Source organism: Dipodomys ordii, unplaced genomic scaffold (genome assembly GCF_000151885.1).
Source record: "Dipodomys ordii isolate 6190 unplaced genomic scaffold, Dord_2.0 Scaffold138, whole genome shotgun sequence".
NCBI lineage: Eukaryota > Metazoa > Chordata > Mammalia > Rodentia > Heteromyidae > Dipodomys > Dipodomys ordii.
Genome location: NW_012267354.1, coordinates 1,966,729 through 1,992,143, shown reverse-complemented (window position 1 = coordinate 1,992,143; position 25,415 = coordinate 1,966,729). Strand labels below are relative to the sequence as shown.

At 36.1% G+C, this 25,415-nt stretch overlaps 3 protein-coding genes across 3 annotated transcripts; all 3 read right to left on the bottom strand.

Moving 5' to 3' along the window:
• Positions 1-5,786: 5,786 nt before the first annotated feature.
• Positions 5,787-6,725, bottom strand: LOC105996911 (olfactory receptor 2B6-like). Its single transcript, XM_013031153.1, has one exon. It carries the CDS (start codon positions 6,723-6,725, stop codon positions 5,787-5,789), a length of 939 nt encoding a protein of 312 aa, XP_012886607.1.
• A 10,149-nt stretch (positions 6,726-16,874) lies between these two features.
• LOC105997044 (putative olfactory receptor 2B3) lies at positions 16,875-17,816 on the bottom strand. The gene has a single exon (XM_013031320.1). It carries the CDS (start codon positions 17,814-17,816, stop codon positions 16,875-16,877), a length of 942 nt encoding a protein of 313 aa, XP_012886774.1.
• Positions 17,817-24,179: 6,363 nt separating this feature from the next.
• On the bottom strand, positions 24,180-25,118 carry LOC105996910 (olfactory receptor 2B11-like). The gene has a single exon (XM_013031151.1). It carries the CDS (start codon positions 25,116-25,118, stop codon positions 24,180-24,182), a length of 939 nt encoding a protein of 312 aa, XP_012886605.1.
• Between the last annotated feature and the right edge of the window lie 297 nt (positions 25,119-25,415).

Below are 25,415 nucleotides of genomic sequence, written 5' to 3'. Positions count from 1 at the left end.
ATCCCCCCCCATCGCCAAAGTTGTAACTTTTACATCTCATTGTTGCTGCAATGGGTCCACCTGTATCCCTTTATACATCTCATTGTTACAATGGGTCAACCTGTATCCTTATTTAAACATTTTGTTTTTTTCCCTTCCCCTCCCCAAATTAGAACAACATCAAATACAGTGAAAACAGGGGTTATACCATGGGGGAGGAACATACAAAGCAACAAAAAAAATCACATAGTACATTATAAATACGTTAAAAACAATAGCAAAAAATATTAGTGTCCCTATCTTGGGGTTCATTTTGCTTAACATCATGTTATCTGGTCATATGTATATAGCTTCTGACCTTTTCTGCTTGTCCCAGACATATACTAGTTATTGCAAATAAGGGAAACCATGGGACCTACGTTTCTTTAGGCCTGATTTACTTCACTTAATATAATTTTTTCCAAGTCTTTGCATTTCCTAACAAATAGGGCAATGTCATTCTTTCTGACGGAGGCATAGAATTCCATTGTGTATATATACCACATTTTCTTGATCCATTCATCTACTGAGGGGCATCTGGGTTGGTTCCATATCTTAGCTATGGTAAATAATGCTGCAATAAACATAGTCATGCTGGTAGCTTTAGTGTGGTCTTGTTTGTGAACATTTGGGTAAATGCCCAAAAGTGGGATTGCTGGGTCATAGGGGAGCTCTATGTGGAGTCTTTTGAGGAACCTCCATACTGCTTTCCAAAGTGGTTGAACAAGTTTACATTCCCACCAACAATGCAGTAGGGTTCCCTTCTGTTCACATCCCCTCCAGCATCTGTTGTTATTAGAGTTCTTGATTATAGCCATCCTATATAGCCATTGAGGTGGTATCTCAATGTTGTTTTGATTTGCATTTCTTTTATGGCTAGAGAGATTGAGCATTTCTTCATGTGTCTATTGGCCATCCTTCTTTCCTCTTCAGTGTAATTTCTCTGTAAGTCTTTTTTTTTTTGGTCAGTCGTGGGGCTTGAACTCTGGGCTTGGGCACTGTCCCTCAGCTCTTTAGCTCAAGGCAAGTGCTCTACTACTTGAGCTACAGCGCCACTTCCTCTCTGTAAGTCTTTAGCCCAATTATTTATTGGGAAGTTGACTCTCTGAGGATTTGCTGTTGGGGGATTTAATGTTTTGAGTTCCAGGTATATTTTAGATATGAGACCCTTGTCTGTTGTATGGCTAGTAAAGACTTCTCCCAATCTGTGGGCTTTCTATTGATCTTGCTAGCTATGCCCTTTGCCATGCAGAAAATCTGCAGCTTCATGCAATCCCATTTGTCCAACATTTCTTTTATTTGTTGTGTTTCTGGGTCTCTATTAAGAAACTTTTGGCCTTATAATATGATGCATTAGACTATTTATTTTTTCTATGTGTGTCAGTTCTGAGGTTTGAACTCAGGGCCTGAGCTCTGTCTGAGATTTTGTGCTCACAGTTAACATTCTACCATTGGAGTCACAGCTCCACTTCCAGCACTTTGATGGTAGATTGGAGATGAGTTTCACCAACTTTCCTGCCCAGGCTAGCTTTGAACCATGATCCTCAGATCTTAGCCTCCTGAGTGGCTAGGATTATGGGTGTGAGCCACTGGTGCCCAGTTAGATTTCTTACTTTTTTAATTGACAGAAAGTTGTATGTCTTTCCATGTAGGATTTTGAATAATATATTTATGTGCAAGGATTAAATCTATCTAGGAAAAACAGTATGGAGGTTCTAGATAAAAATGACAAATTGAACAAAGGTCAATATAAAAAAGAAATATCTGTAAATCATATTTATTAGGCAACTATTTATAATAGCTAAGATGTAGAATTAGCCTAGGTGCCAATTAATATATGAATAGAAAAAATGTCTATGTAGACAACGAAGTATTATTGATCCATAAAGTGAAAAATAACCCTGCCATTTACAACCAATGTGATAGGACTATAGGACACAATTATTATGCACAATAAGTCAGCCATAAAACAAAAGTCAACCAGAATATAGCACACTTATTATGAGGTCCTGGGAATGGTAGAGGGTGGAGGTAGATGTGGAAGAAGAGTGGTTGGATGGAATCACTGCTTTATGCATGTATGGAAATACCATAGTGAATCCCATTATACATATCATTTATATTTTTTCTTTATACCATTTATATTTGTTAATACAGAAAAAGGAAGAAAAATAATCAGTGAAGCACACCTTCAGTAGTTCTCAACACTGGATAATACATATCTTGAAGGGTTCTTAAAAGTTTATATAAATAACCTTTGGCAGTATGGCCATTTTCACAATATGAATCCTCCCAACCTAGGAGCATGGGAGGTTTTTCCTCTTCCCTTAGTTCTGCTTTAATATCCTTTTTTTCATCACCTTGACAATAAAATAAAAAATGTAAGATTTTGAATGCAAAGTGTATAAAACATTCACTAACTCATGCCAGCTTTATAATATTTGTGAATGGTTTTTCCTATACCTGTCCTGTATTACAATGTCCTCTCAGAAGGTCACACACACACATACACATGTGTGTGCATGCATGTGTGTGTATGTAGTCATATGCCTGTATAAGGTTTTTATGTATAGCAGAGTATTTTTATCTGCTCCTAGAAACTATGTTTAATTCTCCATTTGGGGGAATTATGTATACTGACTACTGAATGTTCTAAAAACATATTCCTGAGTTTGCTTTTGAGCTCCCTTTGCAATCTGTATTATAATTCATGATCAAGTAGCAATTAGAAAAATGGAAAACTGGAACATTCTACTGAAAATAAACAGGGAAGGGTTATGGAAATGGAAATAACATATTGTGGTTTATATCAGATTTATTACCATTTTAAGGGAGATGTATATGTGCTTTTGACAATGAAGAGTAATGGGTAGTTGTGTGTGAAATGAAGTGATTCTCAAGCAGTTATTTACTTCAGCTCTCTACCTTTGTAAAATAGTTAAATCTAGTTTGTGGTCATTGGATCCTTAACAAACCTAGAAAAGTTTAAAATACTTTTTCATTGCCTTCTAACAGTAAAAATTTTTATATGAGCTTAAAATCTTTATACATATAAGGAAGTTTGGACTTTGGGTGATGGACTAAATTCTTAAATGACTTATTGAATACTCATTGCACATTTAAGCAGTATTTTGTGTTTATCTGACTTATGTACTTAATTCTGCTCAGATAAAAATTTGAGCATTTACTCAAAATAAATACTGTAGTAGTAATGTTAATAAAGTATTTGATGGCGGGGAAGGTGGCTCAGTGGTAGAGTGCTTGCCTTGCATGCATGAGGCCCTGGGTTCAATTCCTCAGCACCACACAAGAAAAAAGAAAAAAGCTGGAAGTGGCGCTGTGGCTCAAGTGGTAGAGCGCTAGCCTTGAGCTGAAGAGCTAAGGGATAGCACCGAGGCCCAGAGTTAAGGCCCTACAACCGGACCCAAAAAATAAAAAAAAATAAAAAATAAAGTATTTCATTCTCAAGTTACAATAACATGTTTCTGTTTCTATTTAGTATCCTGTCTTCAAGCAAAATCCAACATGTACATTATTTATTCCCCTAACCTAATACTTCTCTGTCCAATATTCATGCTCTGGTTGCCTCTGCGGTTCCACCAAAGCATCAGAATTCTGAATATAGCAGTTGGAAAATACATTGCAGTTATAGGAGTCATAATGATATATGTTGATTACAGTCCTGGTTTACATTTGTTTACATCATCTCTTTCAGAACAGGTTGATACACTAGTAGCCTTGTAACTATGTTGGTGCAGGTATGAAAAATGAGTTCTAAAATACTGTGACTTCTCTCTGTATGCATCTCTCTCTCTCTCTCTATGTATCTATCTATGTATCTATCTACCTACCTACCTATCTCTATCTGTCATCTATCTATCACCTATCATCTATCTACCAATCCACATATTTATTATTTGAATTACTAGATATTGATTTATTTCTGGCCCAGCAGGTCTTTAATGGAAATCTTACTGTTCTCAGCTTCACAAGTAACTACGATTACAGGTATGAGCTATGTGTATTGAGCTTAATGCTCATCTCTTACCTATGTATATGTTGAATTATAAACTTATGAACTTAACACCACAAAACTACAAAGTCCATAATTTTTGCTCCCATAAATTATCAGTAATATTATACAATATTTGTTTACATTGGAACTTTCTTAGTCAATTTGTTCTGCTGTAACAAAATAACAGGAACTGATTGATGTACCTGGAATTTATTTTGTACAGTTCTGAAGGTTGGCAGTTCTAGTTAAGTTACCAGCAAAGTGGTCTCTGGTAAGGACCCAGTCTCAGCTCCTAGATGGCAACTCACTGCTGCATCTTTCAGAGGCCAAAAGCACTGTGTTCTATCATGGTAGATGGTAGAAGGGCACACAGAGAAAAACTGTGTCAACTGTCTTTCATAAGGGCCTTAATCTCATTCATGAGTGAGGAGTCCTCAAGAACTAATCATCTACTGTATATTTCTCTCTTAACACAATCATGTTGGATGTTAAGATTAGATGTAAGAATTTTGGAGGAGCACAAAAATAAAGTGGGGTGTTAGTCCTAGCACAAAATTTTAGTACTTTTAATCAATAATTACAATTTTGACCATCATTTGCATCCCAAATTTAAATAAAAGTACTTACTCGATTTAGTCATTAAAGTAAGGAAGTTGTTTTTCATTCCAGAAACACAAATATTTTCTAGTACTTGTCTTTTTTGGATCAAAATTCATTCCAATTAAAATATATGAAAAACTATTCAAACTTAGTATTTTAGTGATTTTTCTATGTCTAATTATGTATTATGTGTTATTTACTTTAAAAGCACATCTTTTTTTTCTGGCAGTACTGGGTTTAAAATTCAGGACCTTGGGGGCTGGGAAGGTGGCTCAGTGGTAAAGTGCTTGCCTTGCATGCATGAGGCTTGGGTTCAATTTCTCAGCACCACATAAGCAAAAAGAAAAAAGCCGGAAATGGTGCTGTGGCTCAAGTGGTAGAGTGTTAGCCTTGAGCCGAAGAGTTGAGGGACAGCGCCCAGGCCCAGAGTTCAGGCCCCACAACCAGACCCCGCCCCCCAAAAAAACCTCAGGACCTTGGACTTGTTTAGCCTGTATTCTACCACTTGAGCCCTGTTTCCAGCTTGGCTTTTTCCTAATTAAAGTGGAATATCATGAAAAAAATTCATTCCAATTATGCAGAGAAGTTTTTCCCATCATTGTTAATAGAACTTTGACTTCTTACTGATTTTGAAGATTCATCCTTATGATATTTTAAAGGGATATTAATGTATTCAATGTATTCAATGTATTCTCCTTATTCAATTCACTTGAATGATTCAGTATAAATTATTTAAACATATAAACACTATATTTATTCATCAAGCAAGAATTATAAAGTTCCAGGAAATGAACAAGTGTTAAAAAGGAATTACAAATATTTTCTTTAAAAAATACTAGTATAGGTGAATTGAAGATAATGTATGAAACTCATGATTCTTTGCATTCAGACTTCATACAGAGTACAGTATGTATCGGCCAAAGTTCTAGTGAATGATGAGGTTTCTAAGGTGAAACAAAGTAATCACTACTTGAGCAATAAGACCCAGTGATCCCACACCATTGCTTAGTATCTGAACACCATCCTAAGATGATTATAGATTATAAAAAATTACATATTTTTCAGGAAGAACATGTAACATGAGATTAAAGTATGAGACAAAATGTCATTAAGGAAATCCAGATAAATAAGTTCATTTGATGAATACCAGCTGTCATGTGGAGCTGAAGATGCTCCTCACCAGGTTGCCTAAGGCCCCTTTCACATCCTTATTCCTCAGAGTGTAGATAAAGGGGTTGAGTGTAGGGATCACAACGCCATAGAAAAGAGCCATAAATTTTGGTTGGTCCCTTGAGATGGAAGAAGGGGGCTGAAGATACATGCTAATGGCTGGGCCATAAAATAAGGAAACTATAATGAGGTGAGTAGAACATGTACCAAAAGCTTTCTTCCTGCCCTCAGAGGATTTAATCTTCAATATAGCGCGTCCAATAGTAGCATAGGAGGCAAGAATTAAGCACAGAGGAACAGCTATTATAAAAATGCAGGCCACAGAGAGCGCAAGCTCATTTGCTTCCTTTTCACCACAGGCTGTCTTGATCAGGACTGGAATCTCACACAACCAGTGATCCAGTTGATTGACGCCACATAGGGGTAACTGTAATGTCAGAGTGGCTTCTGATATGGCATAGGTAATTCCACACAGCCATATAATGGACACTAATAGGAAGCAGAGACGCTGGTTCATGATGAGGGTGTAATGCAGAGGTCTGCAGATGGCCACGTAGCGGTCAAAGGACATAATTGCCAGCAGAAGACATTCTGTGGCTCCCATTGTGCTGAATAAATAAAGTTGAAGAGCACACCCCGCATAACTAATTGTCTTCCTAGAACTTCCCAGGTTAAAGAGCATCTGGGGGACGATGCTGGTGGTGTAACACATGTCCAAAAAGGAGAGGTTGGTGAGGAAGAAATACATGGGGCTGTGGAGCCGGGGGTCCAGTCTGGACACCAAAATGATGGCGATGTTTCCCATCATGGCGATGGGGTATGTCACCAGAAGAATTATGAATAAAGGAAGTTCTAGCCACGGCAAGTCAGCAAAACCTAATAGAATGAACTCCTGAGGATGACTTTCATTAATGAATACCATCTTCATTATTTTGCTTTTCCTATTGTACAGAAATGGGAAGAAGGAGTTATGAGAGACAGGAATGCACTATAACATATCTGTTATCCATTACTAGATAGGCTAGATTGTACTGACTCTTTCAGAAATAGTATCAATGATCTTGTACCAAGTTATCTCATTTCTTCTCACAACACTACCAATTAAAATCAGCTACCTTCAACAAATAACATCAATCCTCTGAAATGAAATTCATTCCTCTGTATAATAAATCTATATACATGAATTGCTACTGGGATTGAATGAAAAGAAGTTGCTGAAAATTGGCAAAGAATATGTTTCAAACTTTGACTATATAAAAATTAGGACAATAGGTAGTTGAATAAATATTACTTCCTGTACTCAAGCATTTTACAGAATGGGTGTGGCATGCTTTTAGACTGCTGTGGTCGAAGGCATTGCTAAACTATTAGGAAGAGTTAAATGATTGAAGAAAACTAGAAGAAACCATGAAACTATTAAAAACAAAACAAAAAACAAAAAAACAACACCTCAAGAAAGCTCTGTCCAACCTCAGTCACTTAGTGTAGTAATTGTATCCAGGGGGATTTAAACATTCTTTGTTAGTAAATGATCTACCTAAGCTATTTGGAATGGAACACCGATTCAAAAAACTCTCAACCAGCATTTTTCTCTATCTCTAGTAGAGGCAGTTGACTACAATGAGAAGGTTTACCCTGTTCAAGGATTTGACTTTTCAATTTTTTCTTGCATAATTACTTATTTTGAGCATTGGGTATTTGATTTTATATAGTGAATTTGAATAAATTCATCCAACTTGTAGGAATTTTCAGTGGTCATAATACTGAGTTAGGCAGTATTATGACCACTGATTATGTATAGTTAAGCCTGCATTTGTGAACTCCAGGTAACTAGATAACCAGGTAACTGGATAAACCAGTATCTCAGCTCAGAGTCATTCAGATCCACAAGCTATTTTACATTTTGAGGACACGCATATTCCTTTGTTTTTTAGCAAAAAAAAGGCACATTTGAAATATCAAAGTCCAGTACTTGTGTAAGGCAGCATTGTGTGAAATTAAATGAAGTAATGAAGGATTTTGTTTATATTGTGTTAATCCTTTAATGGGGAAGGGTTTTGTGAAAGCCACATGTGTGTGACATTCAGATGGCAAGGAAAGATAGCATTCAATGATAAAATTCCAAGTTACCCTCAAGCCAGTTACATTATTATTGTCTCTAAGCACATTTTGATATTTTTTCATTGAATGTTCAAAACCATCATGTGATATGCCACACAAAGCGACTCAGTGCATTTTGATTATGCAGTGTCCTAGACAGAGGTGTCTAATAACAATGATGATCCCAACTAATCTTAAGAATCTCTGTTTGTAAAGTATTTCAATAAGGGTTTTGTATCAATTCAACAAATTAGTGCCTACGCAAAACTTATGATAAGTGAAATTTTATTATATATGTTTCACTATGTTTGTAATCACTCATTTCTATATTCTGATACTCACTGAGAAAATTATAAATATCAAATAGTTATGAATGCCTTAAAGAAGGGAATAAGATAGCCAGCTTAAGAGTTTAGAGTTACAATGGAAGAGTCTTCTTCACTTTCTAGGTTTTTGGTAATGTTGACCTTTTGATGAGTTAGTATTCATTCAGATTTCATGGTATCAACCAAGGCATATACACATTTATATATTCTATCTTGCACAGTAAAGCCTTAAAATTACCTTCCTATATCAGACAGCCACTGGGCATTATTCTTTCTTCTTTTGGTACTTTCCAAAGTTGCATTCTCCTTTAGGATGCTTTTGAAGAGATTTCTAGAATTTGCTCCATCCACCTAAAAATAAAAATAAGAGTAAACTGAAAGCATCTCTAAGAATGTTTCCTGAATGACCATGTCTACTCTATTTGATTTAACTTTTTAAAAATATCAGCTAGGAAGAGAACCCAGAATCTTCCTTGTGCATGACAGGTAAACAGACTTACTTAATATTATTCAAGATTATTTGAGCAAATGTTTAGATACTTTTCAGTCTGTTTTTATAGTAAAAATTCTATTTTGTAGTTGGGATATGAATACAATTTCAAAAATAAATATTTAAGTATTCCAAATCTATCCACATTAGCTTTTAATTTATCTATGACATCTATTGTCTATTGTCTTTGCTCAAGGCTATTGCGCTACCACTTTAAGCCACAACTCACTTTTTTTTTTTCAGTTTTTGAGTGATTAACTGGAGATGAGTCTTATGGAAATTTTCTGCCCAGGAGAGCTTTGAACTGTGATCCTAAAAACTCAGCTTCCTGAGTAGCTAGGATTATAGGCATGAACCACTGGCACCCAGCTATATTTCAAAAATTTAAAGAGCAATTGTAGCTTTCCTCAGTGAACTCTTCATAATCATTTATACCTACCATTAATGAGTGTGATCAGTAAAATATTCTTTCAGCAATTTTATTAAATTTATATTGTTTTTAATTATGCTTTTTATTATTTACTGTATTAATTGCAGCTTTTTCTTGAGAATGATCATCACTTCTGTCAAGAGATAAAATTAAAACACATTTAGTTCTGGTTTTACTAGCTTTATTTGCAGTTTATGAATCAGGATAGACTACATTCAATAATGCAAACTGGATAACAGTTGAGACATCAGTTTTGTGGGGTAAATGAGGAAATGTTATATGTGAAAAAAGCAGCTAATATGTAAGGTATTATTATTATTTCTTAATGGAAAAACTAAAGAGGATATTCTTATCTTGCCAACTCAGGTAGACAGTAATCTCCTGTTTCAAAATTTCTGATCCATTTGAAGATCTGTTTGCTTTTCAAAACTTCAGTTTGATTGTCTGGTATTTAGTATCAGTGACTCTAATTTGGTTGGATCTGGTATTTTTTTTATTCCCTTGTTTACCTTACAAAAGTCATGATGCTACTATTGTCCAGTAAGAGCTTGTATTCCATTTTATGGACTGGAGTCTGCTCTGATTAACGGATTGCAAATAAAACTATTAAATTTAAATGCTTTTCCTATTGTTATAAGTGAGAGACTGAAAACGAGAGTATGTCATGAAAAGAAATATAGTTGTTCAAGAAGCCACTGTATCATAAAAAGAAATATAGTTGTTCAAGAAGCCATTGAAATAGTTATTTCCTAAGTTTAGGAAAGATACCCTTAGATGCAATGTTCTGTCTTTCACATACGTCGTAAGCACCCTGGTCTACACAATTGAACCTTTCTTAGGAATGCTTATAGACAAATACATAGGGTTCTATGCAAGTGTGTATGAATATTTTAATTGAAATATGGTAGATTCAAGTGACAACTCAGTGTAATTCCTTAGAAAGTCAAAAGCAAAGTAAAACAAATAAACAGTGGAAAGTGGGTTCTGGGAAGGGGTGGAATGGGGTCAAGGGATAAGGTTAGACAAATAAAGAGAAGAAGGGGAGAAGGCAGTCAGGAATTCAGTGTGTAGTCTATACAAATAAGAAGATTGAGGGAAGGGGTAAGTAGGAGAGGGAAGTGAGAACGTTGAAAGGAGTGGCATTGATCAAGACGCATACTCATTCATAAACTGCTTTATCAATGGTCATCTAAATGTAACTGGTTAGTGGTAAATAGTGAAAATGCTAACTCATTAGTACAAGAAAAGATAAAAGAAACTTAGTGAAAAATGCATGGTCTAGAAAACAAATCACTTTACTTACCATTTTTGAGTTATTCTTCAAGAAAACATGAATGAATTTATTGGAATTTTTCTTATGAGAATTAAGAAATCTTAAATGCATAGATGAGCATAATATTTATAAATTAGCTTAAAAACTTGTTCTTTTCAAGTGATAAAGGGTTCCAAAAAGGAAAGACATGATTTTTGAAGATCATACTAGAAAACATGTGGGAGACTTTGTGTGTGTGCTATTTGTATGCTATTTCTAAAACCTCTTGGGAATGGTTTTCCAACAGACCATTATATATGTATATCTCAGCTGAATTAACAGAGAATGTTCCTTGGGACAGAGTTCTTCATGGAAAATACAATTAGTTACTTGCTGATTTATATTGGAACAAGTATCTCCTATTGTTAGATATGTTTTTAAATGAATTCAATTCCCTGTCACTGACCATTTGCTATATTTTACTGATGTATCTATGTAAGAATGTATATATTTCACTTTTTTTGTCTGTTATGGGGCTTGAACTCTGGGCCTGAGCGCTGTCCCTCAGCTCTTCAGCTCAAGGCTAGTGTTCTACCACTTGAGCTACAAGGCCACTTCTGGTTTTCTGGTGGTTTATTGGAGCTTAGAGTTTCACGGACTTTCCTGCCCGGGCTGACTTTGAACTGCAATCCTCAGATCTCAGCCTCCTGAGTAGCTAGGATTACAGGTGTGAGCCTCTGGTGCTTGGCTTACACTTGTCTTTTTTTTTTGGTCCATCATGGGGCTTGAACTCTGGGCTTGGGCACTGTCCCTCAGCTCTTCGGCTCAAGGCTAGCGCTCTACCACTTGAGCCACAGCACCACTTCTTTTAATTTTGATTAATGGTGTTTGGGTACATACATATACTATGTGTTGATCAGCAGAAGTTATCTATCATCTAGTTTATCATTTATTTATGATAAAGATATTCAAGGGCTGGAAAGGTGGCTCAGTGGTAGAGTGCTTGCCTTGTATTCATGAGGCCCTGTGTTTGATTCCTCAACACTACATAATCAGAAAAAGCTGGAAGTAGCGCTGTGGCTCAAGTGGTAGAGCGCTAGCCTTGAGCTGAAGAGCTGAGGGACAGTGCCCAGGCTCAAAGTTCAGGTCCCACAACCAGCACAAAAAAAAAATTCAAAATATTTTCTAGCTCTTTTCATTTATATTATTTCTAAACAATTTTCACCTTCTATATAATAGAACACTAACAAACACTAACTCTTTATTTCCTTGATAAATATGACTTTTCTAACCACTAAGTAACTTAGTACTAGTTTTAAGATACTAAGTGGATACCATTTTCTTATTGGAGAAATAGATGACAGATTCTTTGTTTCACCCTGTGGATAATCTGTTCGCTTTGCTGATGATTTCTTTGCTATGCAGATATTTTTTTCTTTTGTTGCCTATGCTTTTACATTGTGGTCCAATGCTGAGATCAGTGTCACAGAGTATTTCTCCTATATTTTCTTCTAGTACTTTTAGAGTGTTGGGCTTTATGTTTAAGACTTTCATGCATTTTGTGTTTATTTTTGTTTATGATAAGAGTGATGGATCCAGTATCATTTCTCTATAAACACATATCCAGTTTCCCGGTACCATTTTTTAAAAGGAGTATATCTTTGCTCATATGTATATTCTTGTCATGATGATTAAAAATTATTTGTTTGTGTGTGAATTTACTTCTGGTTTTTCCATTTGGCCTTTATGTCTATTTATATGTAAGTATCATGCCCTTTGCAGCTTGCACTTCTTAGTATATTTTGAATCCAGGGGTATGATACTCCAGTTTTATTCTTGCTACACATTGCTTTGGCTGCTTTGGATCTTTCATGGCTCCATATAAATTTTAAAATTCTTTTTTCTATAACAGCCAAATATGATATTGAACACTAACTTCAAGTATGAGGAGACTGATTCTAGGACCCTAGTTACGGAAATCCAAAAATTAAGTACCTTATGTAAAATGGCACAACATTTGTATACAACCTATACATGTTCTCCTATGTGGTTTCAATTGTATATAAATTAATTTAAATGTTCAGCAAGTGCACATTTCATGCAGACAGTTATTATTCAAAAGCTCTAGGGGATAATGACAAGTTCAGCACAGCCTAACTATATTGCTCGTGTTGAATTATTTGTTACAGAATTCATAAACTTGGAGGGCTAATTCCACAATTACATAAAGAATCAGGAAAAATTAAGCGGATGTAGTTTAAATAAATGATTTTTATTCATTTTTAATATTAATAAGGTTTTTTTAATTGTGAAAATACCATACAGAGGGGTTACAATTACATGAGCAAGGTAATGAGTACATTTCTTATCAAGCATTGTTGCCTCCCCTTTTGTTTTCCCTTACCATCCTTGCCCTCCACACCCCCACCCCCACCCCCACCCCCACCTCTGCCAAAGTTGTAAAGTTCGTTTTTCAAATATAACGTCTTGTACTTCTCATTGCTGCAATGGGTCCACCTGTATCCCTATTTAAACGATTTGTTTTTTCCTTCCCCTCCACAAATTATACCAACATCAAATACAGTGAAAACAGGGGTTATACCGTGGGGGAGGGACATACAAAGCAACAAAGAAATCATCTTATAAATATGTTAGAAATAATTGCAAGAAAGAAAAAACTATTTGAGTCCTTATCTTGGGGCTCATTTTGCTTAACATCAATTTATCTGACTATTTTCGCTTGTTTTAGACATATACTAGTAATTACAAGTAAGGGAAACCATGGGACCTATGTTTCTTTGGGACTGGCTTCCTTCACTTAATATAATTTTTCCAAGTCTTTCCATTTCCTAACAAATGGGCAATGTCATTCTTTCTGATGGAGGTATAGAATTTCATTGTGTATATATACCACATTTTCTTGATCCATTCATCTACTGAGGGACATCTGGGTTGGGTCCATATCTTAGCTATGGTAAATAATGTTGCAGTAAACATAGTTGTGCTGGTAGCTTTAGTATGGTCTTGTTTGTGATCATTTGGGTAAATGCCCCAAAGTGGTATTGCTGGGTCATATGGGAGCTCTATGTGGAGTCTTTTGAGGAACTGCCATACTACTTTCCACCAACAATGCAGTAAGGTTCCCTTCTGTCCACATCCCCTCCAGCATCTGTTGTTATTAGAGTTCCTGATTACAACCATTCTAACTGGGGTGAGGTGGTATCTCAATGTTGTTTTGTTTTGCATTTCTTTTATAGCTAGGGAGGTTGAGCATTTCTTCATGTGTCTGTTCGCCAATCTTCTTTCTTAAGATATCTCACATGGTATTTCATGATGTCTAATCAGGTTTGTTTTTATTGTTGTTTTTGCTATTGAGTTGTTTGAGTTTCTTATGTATATTGGGAAGTAAGCTATACTCAGATAAATAGTTCTATATGTTGTCTTTGTACTGGAATTTTTTCTGAGTTTACATTGGTTGTGAAACTTTAGCAATGGTGTCTAAAATGTAATGAACATATAGAGTTACAATTACTGAGTTCATTATCTCCTTTCTAAATTGTACAAGTGGTAGTTGACAAAATATTTCTTTATTGTGTATCACAGGGTCACTATCATTTCAAAAAACTTTTTTGTGCTGGTTCTAGGGCTTGAACTTAGCGCCTGGCATGGTCCTTTAGTGTTCTTATTCAAAACAACTGCTCAAGACACACTTCACTTTCAGCTTTTGAATGATTGAGTGGAGATAAGAATCTTTTAGACTTTCCTGCCTGGGCTGACTTTGAACCACTATCTCCAGCACTCAGACTGGAGTATCTAAGATTACAGGTGTGAGTCACTAGTACCCAATGGTTTTACTTTTTAATATCAGTATCTTTACCATCTGCCAGCGGATCCTTAGGCAGTGCAGTGTCTATTACACTATATTTCATTAATATGAGAATCCCACTACTCTTACAACTTTCTATAATTGCGAGCATTATGCTAAGTTAGAACTCATTATAAAAACTTCTGAACTTTCAGCTACTTGAAATAATGAAAGTTTACTTTTCACTGATGCTACTTTTCTATCAATATAGAGCTCTACATTGCCATCTATCTGTCTCAGAGTCATTAAGGGCTCTCTAACATCATTTTGATTGGTATAAGGAAAGAAAATATAGATCTTTAAGGTTATCAGCAAGAAGTAACCCACACAATTTTCCTTACACTTTGTTGGGAAAACAAATTAAGCAACAGAGTGTGCTTACAATAGGGCGAGTAAATAAAATTCCATTATCTCTCTAGAGAGGTGTGTGTGTGTGTGTGTGTGAGACTGTGTATGTGTGTGTGAGACTGTGTATGGAGGGGGAAATCAAATATTTATGGCCATACATTTTCCACACATGAAAAACTATTACTCGTCAAAGCACTGTAAGAAATAAAATAGGAGCTAGATAATATTTCTTTATAAAACTGGCAAATGTCTCAAAAGATACCAATTAAGAGTTTACAAAAATCATGAACTAAACACTCTCATGTGCTGTGTACAGAGACTGTAGGAACGTGGAAAGCTATACAATTTTTGCAGTGCTATTTGGCACTGTGTATTAATGCTTAGGTTTTCGAAGAAATGTATAATTTGAACCAGAAATACAATTTCTAAATATATAAGGTGACATTTTAAGCCTGATTCACATGTGTTGACTTCTTTATGCATTTTTTATAGCAGTCAAAACAAAGAATTTAAATATTTAACAATACAGAAATACCAAATGAATTTTGTATACCTGTATGGGAAAGTTAATTTGTAACTGTTTAAGCTATCCTTTCAGGAATATTGGAGTATACTTTAAGATTTAGTACACATAGAGAACAGATAAATCCATGAAAATAAATTATAAATTCTTTTGACAGTGTGTGGAGTAGTGCATAAACTTTAAGAATATTGTTAGAAATATAGAAATGAAAAGAAAGATAGAAACTCGAGAATGGAAATCATGGATCTGACTGAGATATTCATGGTTTCTGATTTGCATTAAAACAGCTTTAAAAGAAGGCTTTGTGGAGGAGGGGAGGAGCGTTTTGCTTTTGGATGTTTTGAGTTTGAAATGCATTGCATGTATTCAACAAGAGATCGCAATGGTATATTCTAGATTTGGAAAAACTTTTAAATTACACCTGTGTTGGAAAACTACAACTATTTTCGTTTGCTATGATTGTGCTGTATTTATTTCTTTTGGAGGAAACTTCTAAGCATTACACATTCAAATTATCTCCTTTTTCTATGTTTTTAAAATATTACCTCATATATACACACATATATGAGCTATGGTTTGTTTTTTAGGTTTTCAGTGATTTTTCTACTGCAGATCCTACCCTTTATACTTCAGTTTTCCAGCCGTATTTACTGAATGAAATTGAATCTCTAATTGTATCTCATGTTTTTTGTACTGTAAAAATCATCTATAAAATATATAAACTATATAAAATTATCTAAAATTTCTGAAATACTTTACCTGTAATACTTGCACTGTTGGCTAAAATATCACCTCATCTATGACCTTATATTACCAACTCTGAACAATTATTTAAGAGCTTTAGGTTCAGGGTTACTTCCTTCAGGAACTAGAGATTTTCGTCTGTAGAACTGTAAGGTTTCTTTCCCCTCAGATCTGCAGCTATTTCACAAACAGCAAATGCACATTGAATGACTACATAAAATGAAGAATAAATCCACTCATATCTGTATGAGAAAATTCTTTGCTATTAACAAATGTATTCATAGTCAAGTTTATAATTTAGGGGACATCCCATATGCTTGGGATAGAATTTAGGAAAAATAAGGAATTTGACAAAGGGAGAACAATGAGTATTCATAGAAATAATAGTATTCACAGAACAATAGTATTCATAGAAAAAAAGGGATAGATTGAAAATAGACTTGGAAATGAAGTGCAGCCGATAGGAGTTTCTAGAGGAAAATGTACACTAACCTAGCTTAAGCCCTGCTTGATTTGAGTCAAACTACATGATTAGAACAGTTTTTGGAAAAGTACATATAATGAATCTTAGCAAGGATATTAAAGATTTGGATTGTGAGTGGAAAACTTTTGTTGAGATCCCCAATTACTTAATCATTAAAACTCAGCCCAATCCTTAAGTAAGGAACAGAAAAGATGTTTCTAGAGCAAACAGAAAACAAGAGGAAAGGCTAAACATCCGAATACTGTGACTCCTATGACATTGGTAGGCAGAAATTAACTTGCCTTGGACCAAAGCAGCAGAGTGCATGTAAGGACTTCAGGGAGGCCAAGGGATTTGAAATTAACCAATAATACGGTCTTTTCATTTATCTTGAATAAAGGGAGGATGCTTTCTCTGTTGGTAGAAATCAACAAAACCATGAGAGCCTAGACCATAGGAAAATCCCTGAAAACATTAGCTCTATTTCAGTGGATGATGTCTCTGATGATGTCCTCACAATGGTGTACTTCCTATTTCTTACAGAAAAAGATTCTGGACATCACCCTCTTGAAGGCATCCTTCATGTCTTTGTTTCTAAGGCTGTAGATGAGTGGGTTCAACATGGGTGTGATGATCCCATAGAAGAGAGAAACCATCTTTCCCCAGTCCTTGGAAGTGGATGAAGGTGGTTGGAGGTACATATAGATGGCTGTTCCGTAGAAGAGAGACACAACAATCATGTGGGATCCACAGGTCCCGAAAGCCTTGCGCCTTCCTTCTGCTGACCTGATTTTTAATACTGCTTGAGCTATGAAGCCATAGGAGATGAGAATCAATGACACTGGGATTAGCAGAATTAAGACACTGAAGAAAAAGAGCTCAGCCTCAATAGGCTTAGTGTCAGCACAAGACAACTTGAGAAGAGCAGGGACCTCGCAGAAAAAGTGGTCCACCTCCCTATGACCACAGCGCGGCATACTCAGGGTTAAGGAAGACTGCAACAGAGAGTTACTGAATCCAGTGAGCCAGGAGAAAGTTGCCATCCTCAGGCAGAATGCTGGATTCATGATGACTACATAGTGGAGGGGTCGACAAATGGCCACAAATCTGTCAAAGGACATGACCACCAGGAGGAGACATTCAGTAGCACCCAAGGCCAGGAAGATGATGAGCTGGGCCACACAGCCACCATAGCTGATGGTGTTTTTGTTGTGACAAATATTTGCCAACATATGAGGGACTGTGGTGGTGGTGTAGCAGAGGTCTAAGATGGAGAGATTAGTGAGAAAGAAATACATGGGTGTATGAAGTTTGGGATCCAGGAGGCATACTATCATGATGGACACATTACCAAAGATGGTGAATGTATAGGATAGTAAGAGGATCACCAAAAGAGGTGTCTGTAACCAGGGCCTCTCTGAGAAGCCAAGGAGTATAAACCCTTTTGGGAAACTCTCGTTTGTCCAATGCATGATGGTGGATTTCTTTTATTTTATTTTTATTCCTAAAAGATACAAGAAAGATGCAGCCAGTAAGTTCTTATTCAATGCTCTTATTGGAACAGAAATTGTATTTCTAAACACAGAAGAGGATTTATAAATAAGCCTCAGGAAATACTCTATGTTTATCTCATGGAGAAAATCATAACAACTCTTACTTTTAGTAAAACATGTTAGAATTACTTGTTTAAAAATTTTTTTTTTGCCACTGGAGATTGAATCCAGGTCTTCAGTTAAACACTATATTCCTTGGTATAGTAAATAGTCCCTGAGTTATCCAGCGCTTAAAGTTAAATGTTATAAAATATATAAAATTAGGTGCATAATGTGTGAATATAAGTCCTCAGTGCATTTCCATTTGTTCCTCTCTCCTTACCTCTTCACCTATCTCAATAAACTTTTTATTAATAAATACTGCTTTTAATCAATTAAAAATTTGCAGGGGGTAACAATGCTTGAGAAGAAATGTACTCATTAATTTACTCATCTAACTGTAACCCCTCTATACAGTATCTTTACATTAAAAAATTTATGTAGAAATGTTAAGTAAGGTGGAGGCTATAAGCATTGTATTTTAATCTTCGATTAATTTAAATACATTCTGAAAAAAAAGAAATTCTGCTTTTTAGTAATAGCTTCATGGTATATATTTGCACTGTATCTTTCCCTTATGTACATTTTATGCATGTCCAAGCCCTCAAACAATAATCATGGATATTAGATGCTTTGGTTTATAGTAAAATCTTTCTAGCTCACTTACCATATGAAATAGTGACCAAAAATACCTTTGCTTACAATCAACAAACATCAAAGTGATGAAAATAGTAAAACTGATACTTCTCAGTAGGTAACACACACCCTTTCTAATTCTTATTTACAGCAGGTATTCTTTACATTTTTTCTTTTGTTCTTAGTCTGGAGCTTGAACACAAGCTTTTGGTTGGCTTTTCTACTCACGGCTGGGGCTCTGCCATTTGATCCAAACCTCCAAGTCCAGCATTTTGCTGGTTAATTAGAGATAGAGTCTTGTGTACCAGGCTGGCTTTGAATTGAGATCCTCATATCTCAATATGAGATATCTCAATAACCCGCCTTTTGAATAACGAGAATTATAAGCATAAACCACTGGCACCCAGCACAATAAATATTTTATTGCTACTGTTGTGACACAGGAAGAAAAATCTGTACACTCAGTAAAGGTTATGCCAAGCCTCAAATCTAGAATTATGAGATTCTTCTTTCTTTGTATAATATTTTCCCTGAACATACAGATAGCACAAAAATGACTGCATACATCAGAAAAGTAATCATAAAATAAGAACTCTGCCAAAAATCATACATTCAAGTTGATTTCTTTCTTTTTGCAGAAGATAACAGTTGCTTGGTTTTAGGGCTTAAGCTCACCTAAATTGCTGCAAACTACTTTGCATTTTAAGCATAATATCTTTGAGATGACTTGCACTATTCAAATTTATTAACATATAAATATAAGATACAAGATAAAATAAGACAATTTGGTATTTTACCACAAATGATGATACACATGAAGAGGTATTTCATCATTCATAATGATGTATCACCATGTCTCTAAGACTTATCGCCTTCAAATTTTATTGGTTTTTAAATTTGTGGTGTTAATTTTGGGTTTTAGTTAAAGACATACGTTATTTCTTGGTAAACATCAGTTGTGCACTTTAAACTGCGGAATAAAAGAGGATAGTATGTTAGACTGTTTTGAACTGTCACATAAATTTAAAGATAGCCCATTGGCAGTATGTACAGAGATATAGCAAATAAATGTTCATTTCAACAGGTGAAAAGATAAAAACAATTAGTTCCAAGTAAATACATTGGACACTGATTATTTAATGCACCGTAAGATGTGGGCGAGGTGATCTTGAGAGACCTTTCTCATTTACCATAATATAATTGTCTGTAGTAGATATACCACTCACCTTCTTTATCTAAGTGTCAAAGACAGAGCTGTACCTTTCTTTGCACCGTGTGTGGAAAGAGGTCTGGCTCAAGGGCAGATTGATAAATGTAAGGGCGTTTAGAGTTTTCAGCCATTGTGACTTTCTTATTCAGCTACCTTTTGCACTCCAACCAAGAATAAAATTAAGATGCAGCTGGGGCTGCATCAAGACCATAAAATGAGGGAAAAATTCTTATGATGAGAATCAAGTGAATTCCAGATCCTGTCATGAACTCTCCTTACTAGGATCTCAATGGCTTCCTATACTGAGAGACTGATTCTAGAAAACATTAGCAAAATTGCTGCCTTTTCAAAAAGCAATGAATATTTACTATGGGCCTACTGTTCATACAATGATGTCCTCTATCCTGAGGGATTTCAAGGTCCCTCAAGTTTAATTGGTCAGTGGGTCCAGAGAGACAATCAGTGACTGGTTCCAAATATGTTGGTGGCATAGTACTGGCACAAAAGTTGTTTCATAATTTCTACACGTCATTTGAACACTAGGATCATAAAACATAAACCATGAAATATAAAAATAAGTTTAGAATTGTTTGAACAGAAAGAAAATGTGTAAATAAACTCATAGACCTATAATTCTCCTTAGTTTCAGTGTAAAATAATATACACATCTGTACTGTACTTAGTTTGAACTAAGGGCCTTGGCTTTACTTGGTATTTTTATTTATTATTTTATTTTATTTTTATTGTTTGGGGGTCCAGTCGTGGGGCCTGAACTTTGGTCCTGGGTGCTTTCCCTCAGCTCTTCAGCTCAAAGCTAGCGCTCTACCACTTGAGCCATAGTGCCACTTCTGGCTTTTTTCGTTTTGCATATGTGATGCTGGGGAATCAAACCCAGGGCCTCAGGCATGCAAGTCAAGCGCTCTACCACTGAGCCACCTTCCCAGCACCCTACTTGGCATTTTTATTAATGGCTTTTGCTCTGTCACTTGAATCACTCCTCCAGTTCAGCTTTTTGGTGGTTAATTGGAGGTAAGAGTCTCATGGGTTTGTCTGCCGAGGCTGAATGTAAACTGAAATTCTCAGATCTCAGTCTTCTGAGTAACTAGGATTGTAGATGAGCCACTGGTGCCAAGATGAAAATAATACTTTTGTCCTTTACTGACTCTTGCAATGTGTAATTTTGGAGTACACTTGTCAAAGAAGACCAAGCTAAGATATTGTATCAAACACAATCACACACTGAATTAAGATGTAACACACTGAAATTGAAGATGAGCAGTCAAAATCATGAGGCAGAAAAAATAGAGATGATATGAGATTGCTACAGGATTAGTTTTTAGGAATAAATTGAACCAGGTGAAAAGAATGACAGCAATTACTGAAAGACTCCCTGAAGGGTTCATTGTATGAGGCTTTGCTGACCAATGTTGGCTAGCTCTGTTTGATACTCTTCTAATAATATAGTCTATGGCCATGATGAGAAATATGACCATCATCCTGGTATCCAAGTTAGACTCTCATCTCCAAAACCCCATGTATTTTTTCCTCACCAACTTCTCCTTTTTGAACATGTGCTACATTGTTCCTCAAATGCTGCTTAACCTGGGAGCTCTAAGAAGACCATCAGCTACATGGGGTGTGTGGTTCAGTACATTGGAGGCTATGGCATGCCTGCTCTTGGCTGTTAGGTCTTTTGAAGATCATGTAGCCAACCGCAGACCCCTGAAGTACACCCTCATCGCATTCAGTGCTTCTGCCTCCTATTAGTGTCCTCCCAGTAGTTGAGTGGATTTCCCTATGCTGTCTTTGAGTTCATTCTCACCCTACAATTTTCACTTTGCTGCAAGAACAAGCTGAAGCACTTGTGTTGTCAGAGTCTGGTTATAACAAAGAGCACCAGTGGTGAATTAGAAAGCCAATGAACTGTCTTCCTTCTTGCATGTATTTGCATAGCAGCTGTCCTCTAAGCCCAATTCTTGCTTAATATGGAAATATTGGACATGCTGTGTTGAAGATAAAATCTTCTGATGAAAGAAAAAAGGCACTTAGGATATGTTCCTCTCATTTCCTTGTAGTTTTCTTATGTTCTGATCAACCATTAAAGGTGTGAATCATCAGCTCCTTCAGCCTCCACTCCTCCATCACAAGGGACCAACCCAAGGTCACTTCTTCTTCTATAGAAGGTGACTCCTACAGTCAACTCCTTCATCTGCACCTTGAGAAATAGAGTTGTATCAAATGGTGCTGGGGTGTAGTCTTTTGAGGAACCTCCATACGGTTGAAAAAGTGTACATTTCCCACTGTTGGTGGGAATGTCCACCAACAGTGCAATGGAGTTTTCTTTTGGCCAAATCCACTCTAGCATTTGTTACTGTTAGTTTTCATGATAATGGCCATTCTATCAGGGGTGAGATGCAATTCAATGTTATTTTGATTTGCATTTATTTTTTTTCTATACAGGGGTTACAGTTATATAAGTAAGGCAATAAGTGCATTTCTTGTCAAAATTGTTACCCCTTCCCTCATTTTTCTTCTACTTTCCTCCTCTCCAACCCCCCTCATGTTGTACAGATCATTTTCAACAGATTGTTGTTTATGTATGTCACTCTTGCATTTGTTTTCCTCTTGTTCTTTGTTTCACCATTCTGTTGTTCCCCGTCTCTTCTCTAATTCAAATTAACATATATACAATATCTGGGTACCAAAACCAAATATAGTGACAACAGGAGATATACCATAGGGGAAAGGACATACAAAAGAAACAAAAAAAATCACATAGTACATTAATTCCTCTCAGTTTAGGTTATTTACTTATTTATCGGGTGGAGAGTGGGTAAAATGGAGCACACACTTCTATTTCATTATATAAGATAGACCAGTATCTTATCTTTTCAGGAGAAACTGGTCTTCTTTGGGACTAATCTATCTTAATGTTTTAGATAAATAATATGACCTGTAGCATGATGACTGCATTGTGGTTTGATCTAGTATATTGGGGCAAGGCTGGAGGGGCTTCCATACTTAAAAAATAGTTTCTATATTGTGTTCTCATAGAGGGTAAATCAAGAGGATTTCTCAATATCTGATTTCTGATTGTTTTCAGCTGAGATTTAGAGGATAGAGCACAGCTAGATGAGGTATGGCTTCTTAGCTCCTTTTCAGCCAAACACACCAAACTTGTGTTGTTCAATCAGTAGTCACTACTCCATTAGATGACATTATGGATCTGATTTCCAATATGACGTGTTTTGTTATTCTAGTCATTGGTTTGGGAACAAGCTCCCCAGGATTGGTAGCTACAAGGAAGTTATTGATATTATATACCCCCAAAACCTGACTTGTGTCTCCAACGTTTTCCCTACTGTTTCGTAAATGCTTCCCCTACTAAACTTCCATCCACATTTAGTTTGGTGAGTCTGGTCTATTTTCTGTTGTGACTAGGGTGGCTTGGTTCTCTATTCTAAATTGAGATCATTTCTCCCCTTTCAGATTAAAATTTTTTTTAATTGGCAAGGAATTCACATATCAACACTGTGGATATAACATTTTGAGAACATGACTATTGTATAATGAATAAATCTAGTGGTTAACATATGTATTACTTTAGAGTGGTGATTTGTATGTGTGTGTGTGTGTGTTAAAACAGTGTTAAATATGCATATCTACTCAGAATCTATCAATACATATTGCTGTTATATAGTCAGCTTGGTGTGGACTAAGCAAATCTAACTGAAAGCTACTATAGGATCAGATTCATGATTTATTCAAAATAGACAGAACATGAAGAGCAGCCAAGGTTGTACACATAGACACACAATTCTCTAATGATGAAATGTTTCTCCAGTGACATTGACAGGAAACCATTGACAAATGTTATTGTGAGGATTACTTTGAACGAATGAACTTGTTTTTCATTTTGTTTCGTTTTTTTTAATGCCTGTCCTGGGGATTGAACTTGTGGCTTGGGAGCTGTCCCTGAGCCTTTTTTGCATAAGGCTAGCTTGTCTATCAATTGAAACACAGCTCTACTTCTGTTTTTATTGTTTGGCTGGTTAATTGGAGATGAGAGTGTCACAGACTTTCCTGCGGGGGCTGGCTTCAAACCATGATCTGAAAATGTCAGCCTCCTGAATAGTTAAGATTACAGTGCCTGGCTTTTTAAACTACTAGATAGTTACTATTTCAGTATACAGGAAGACTAGAGTTAGTCATTCCAAAAAGAGTACATCATCTGAATAATATTTTAATGAGCATAGTTAAACAGTAGGAGGAATGCATGTTTTACAAGAATGATATAGAACATAAGATGAGCATATGATACAGAATGAATTATGAAAAATAAAACCAAAAGAAATCCATTCTAATTGTTAAATAATTATTTTTATATCTACAAACTGTCACTTGAAACAGAAGAAGCTTCTCCCCAGTTTTCCTATTGCCCCCTTGACATCCTTATTCCTCAGGGTGTAGATGAAGGGGTTGAGAGTAGGAGTCACTACAGCATAGAAGAGACCCATAAACTTGGGCTGGTCCCGAGAGATGGAGGATGGAGGCTGAAGGTACATGCTCATTCCTGGGCCATAAAATAAGAACACCACAACGAGATGGGAGGAACATGTGCCCAAGGCCTTTGTCCTTCCTTCAGAAGATTTTATCTGCAACATAGTGTGGCCAATACTAGCATAGGAAGCAAAAATTAAGCATAGAGGAATAACTGCTATAAAAATGCATGCTACAGGGAGGACAAACTCAGCAGCTTCCTTTTCACCACAGGCAATCTTTATTAGAACTGGAATCTCACAAAACAATTGATCCAGTTTATTGTTGCCACACAGGGGCATCTGTAGTACGACAGTGACCTCAAAGACTGCATAGATTGCTCCGCACAGCCACACCATGGATACCAGTAAGATGCAAAAGCAGTGATTCATGATGAGGGTGTAGTGCAGAGGTCTGCAAATGGCCAAGTAGCGGTCAAAAGACATAAGGGCCAAGAGCAGAGATTCTGTGGTTCCCATTGTGCTGAAGAAGTACAGCTGAACTGCACACCCCATGTAGCTGATGGTCTTCTTGGAGTTCCCCAGGTTAAATAGCATCTGTGGGACAACGCTGGTGCTGTAACAAATGTCTAGAAAGGAGAGATTTGTGAGGAAGAAATACATGGGACTGTGGAGATGGGGGTCTAATTTGGACACCAGGATAATGGTGATATTTCCTATTATGGACATAGGGTATGTTATCAGAAGAAGAATGAATAGAAGAAGCTCTACCCAGGGTTGGTCGGCAAAGCCTAGTAGAATGAATTCTCCAGGGTGACTCTCATTAATAGCTGCCATTCTTTTCAACTTGTTTCACCTAAAATAAGGATGTGACAAAAAAGGGAGAAGCATTATTTGCAATAACTAATATATGTCTAGGATAATCTTGTCAGATAATCAGAAAAGCTCAAGGTCTTATGTACATAGCTTTTGAGCTTTTCTGCTAAGTGAAATGAACCCCAAGATATGGACACAGAGGTTTTTTTTGTTGTTGCTGTTTTTAATGTATTATGTGATTTTTTTTGTTTCTTTTGTATGTTCTTCCTCCTATGGTATACCCCTGTTGTCACTGTATTTGATTTTGGTATCTTGCGT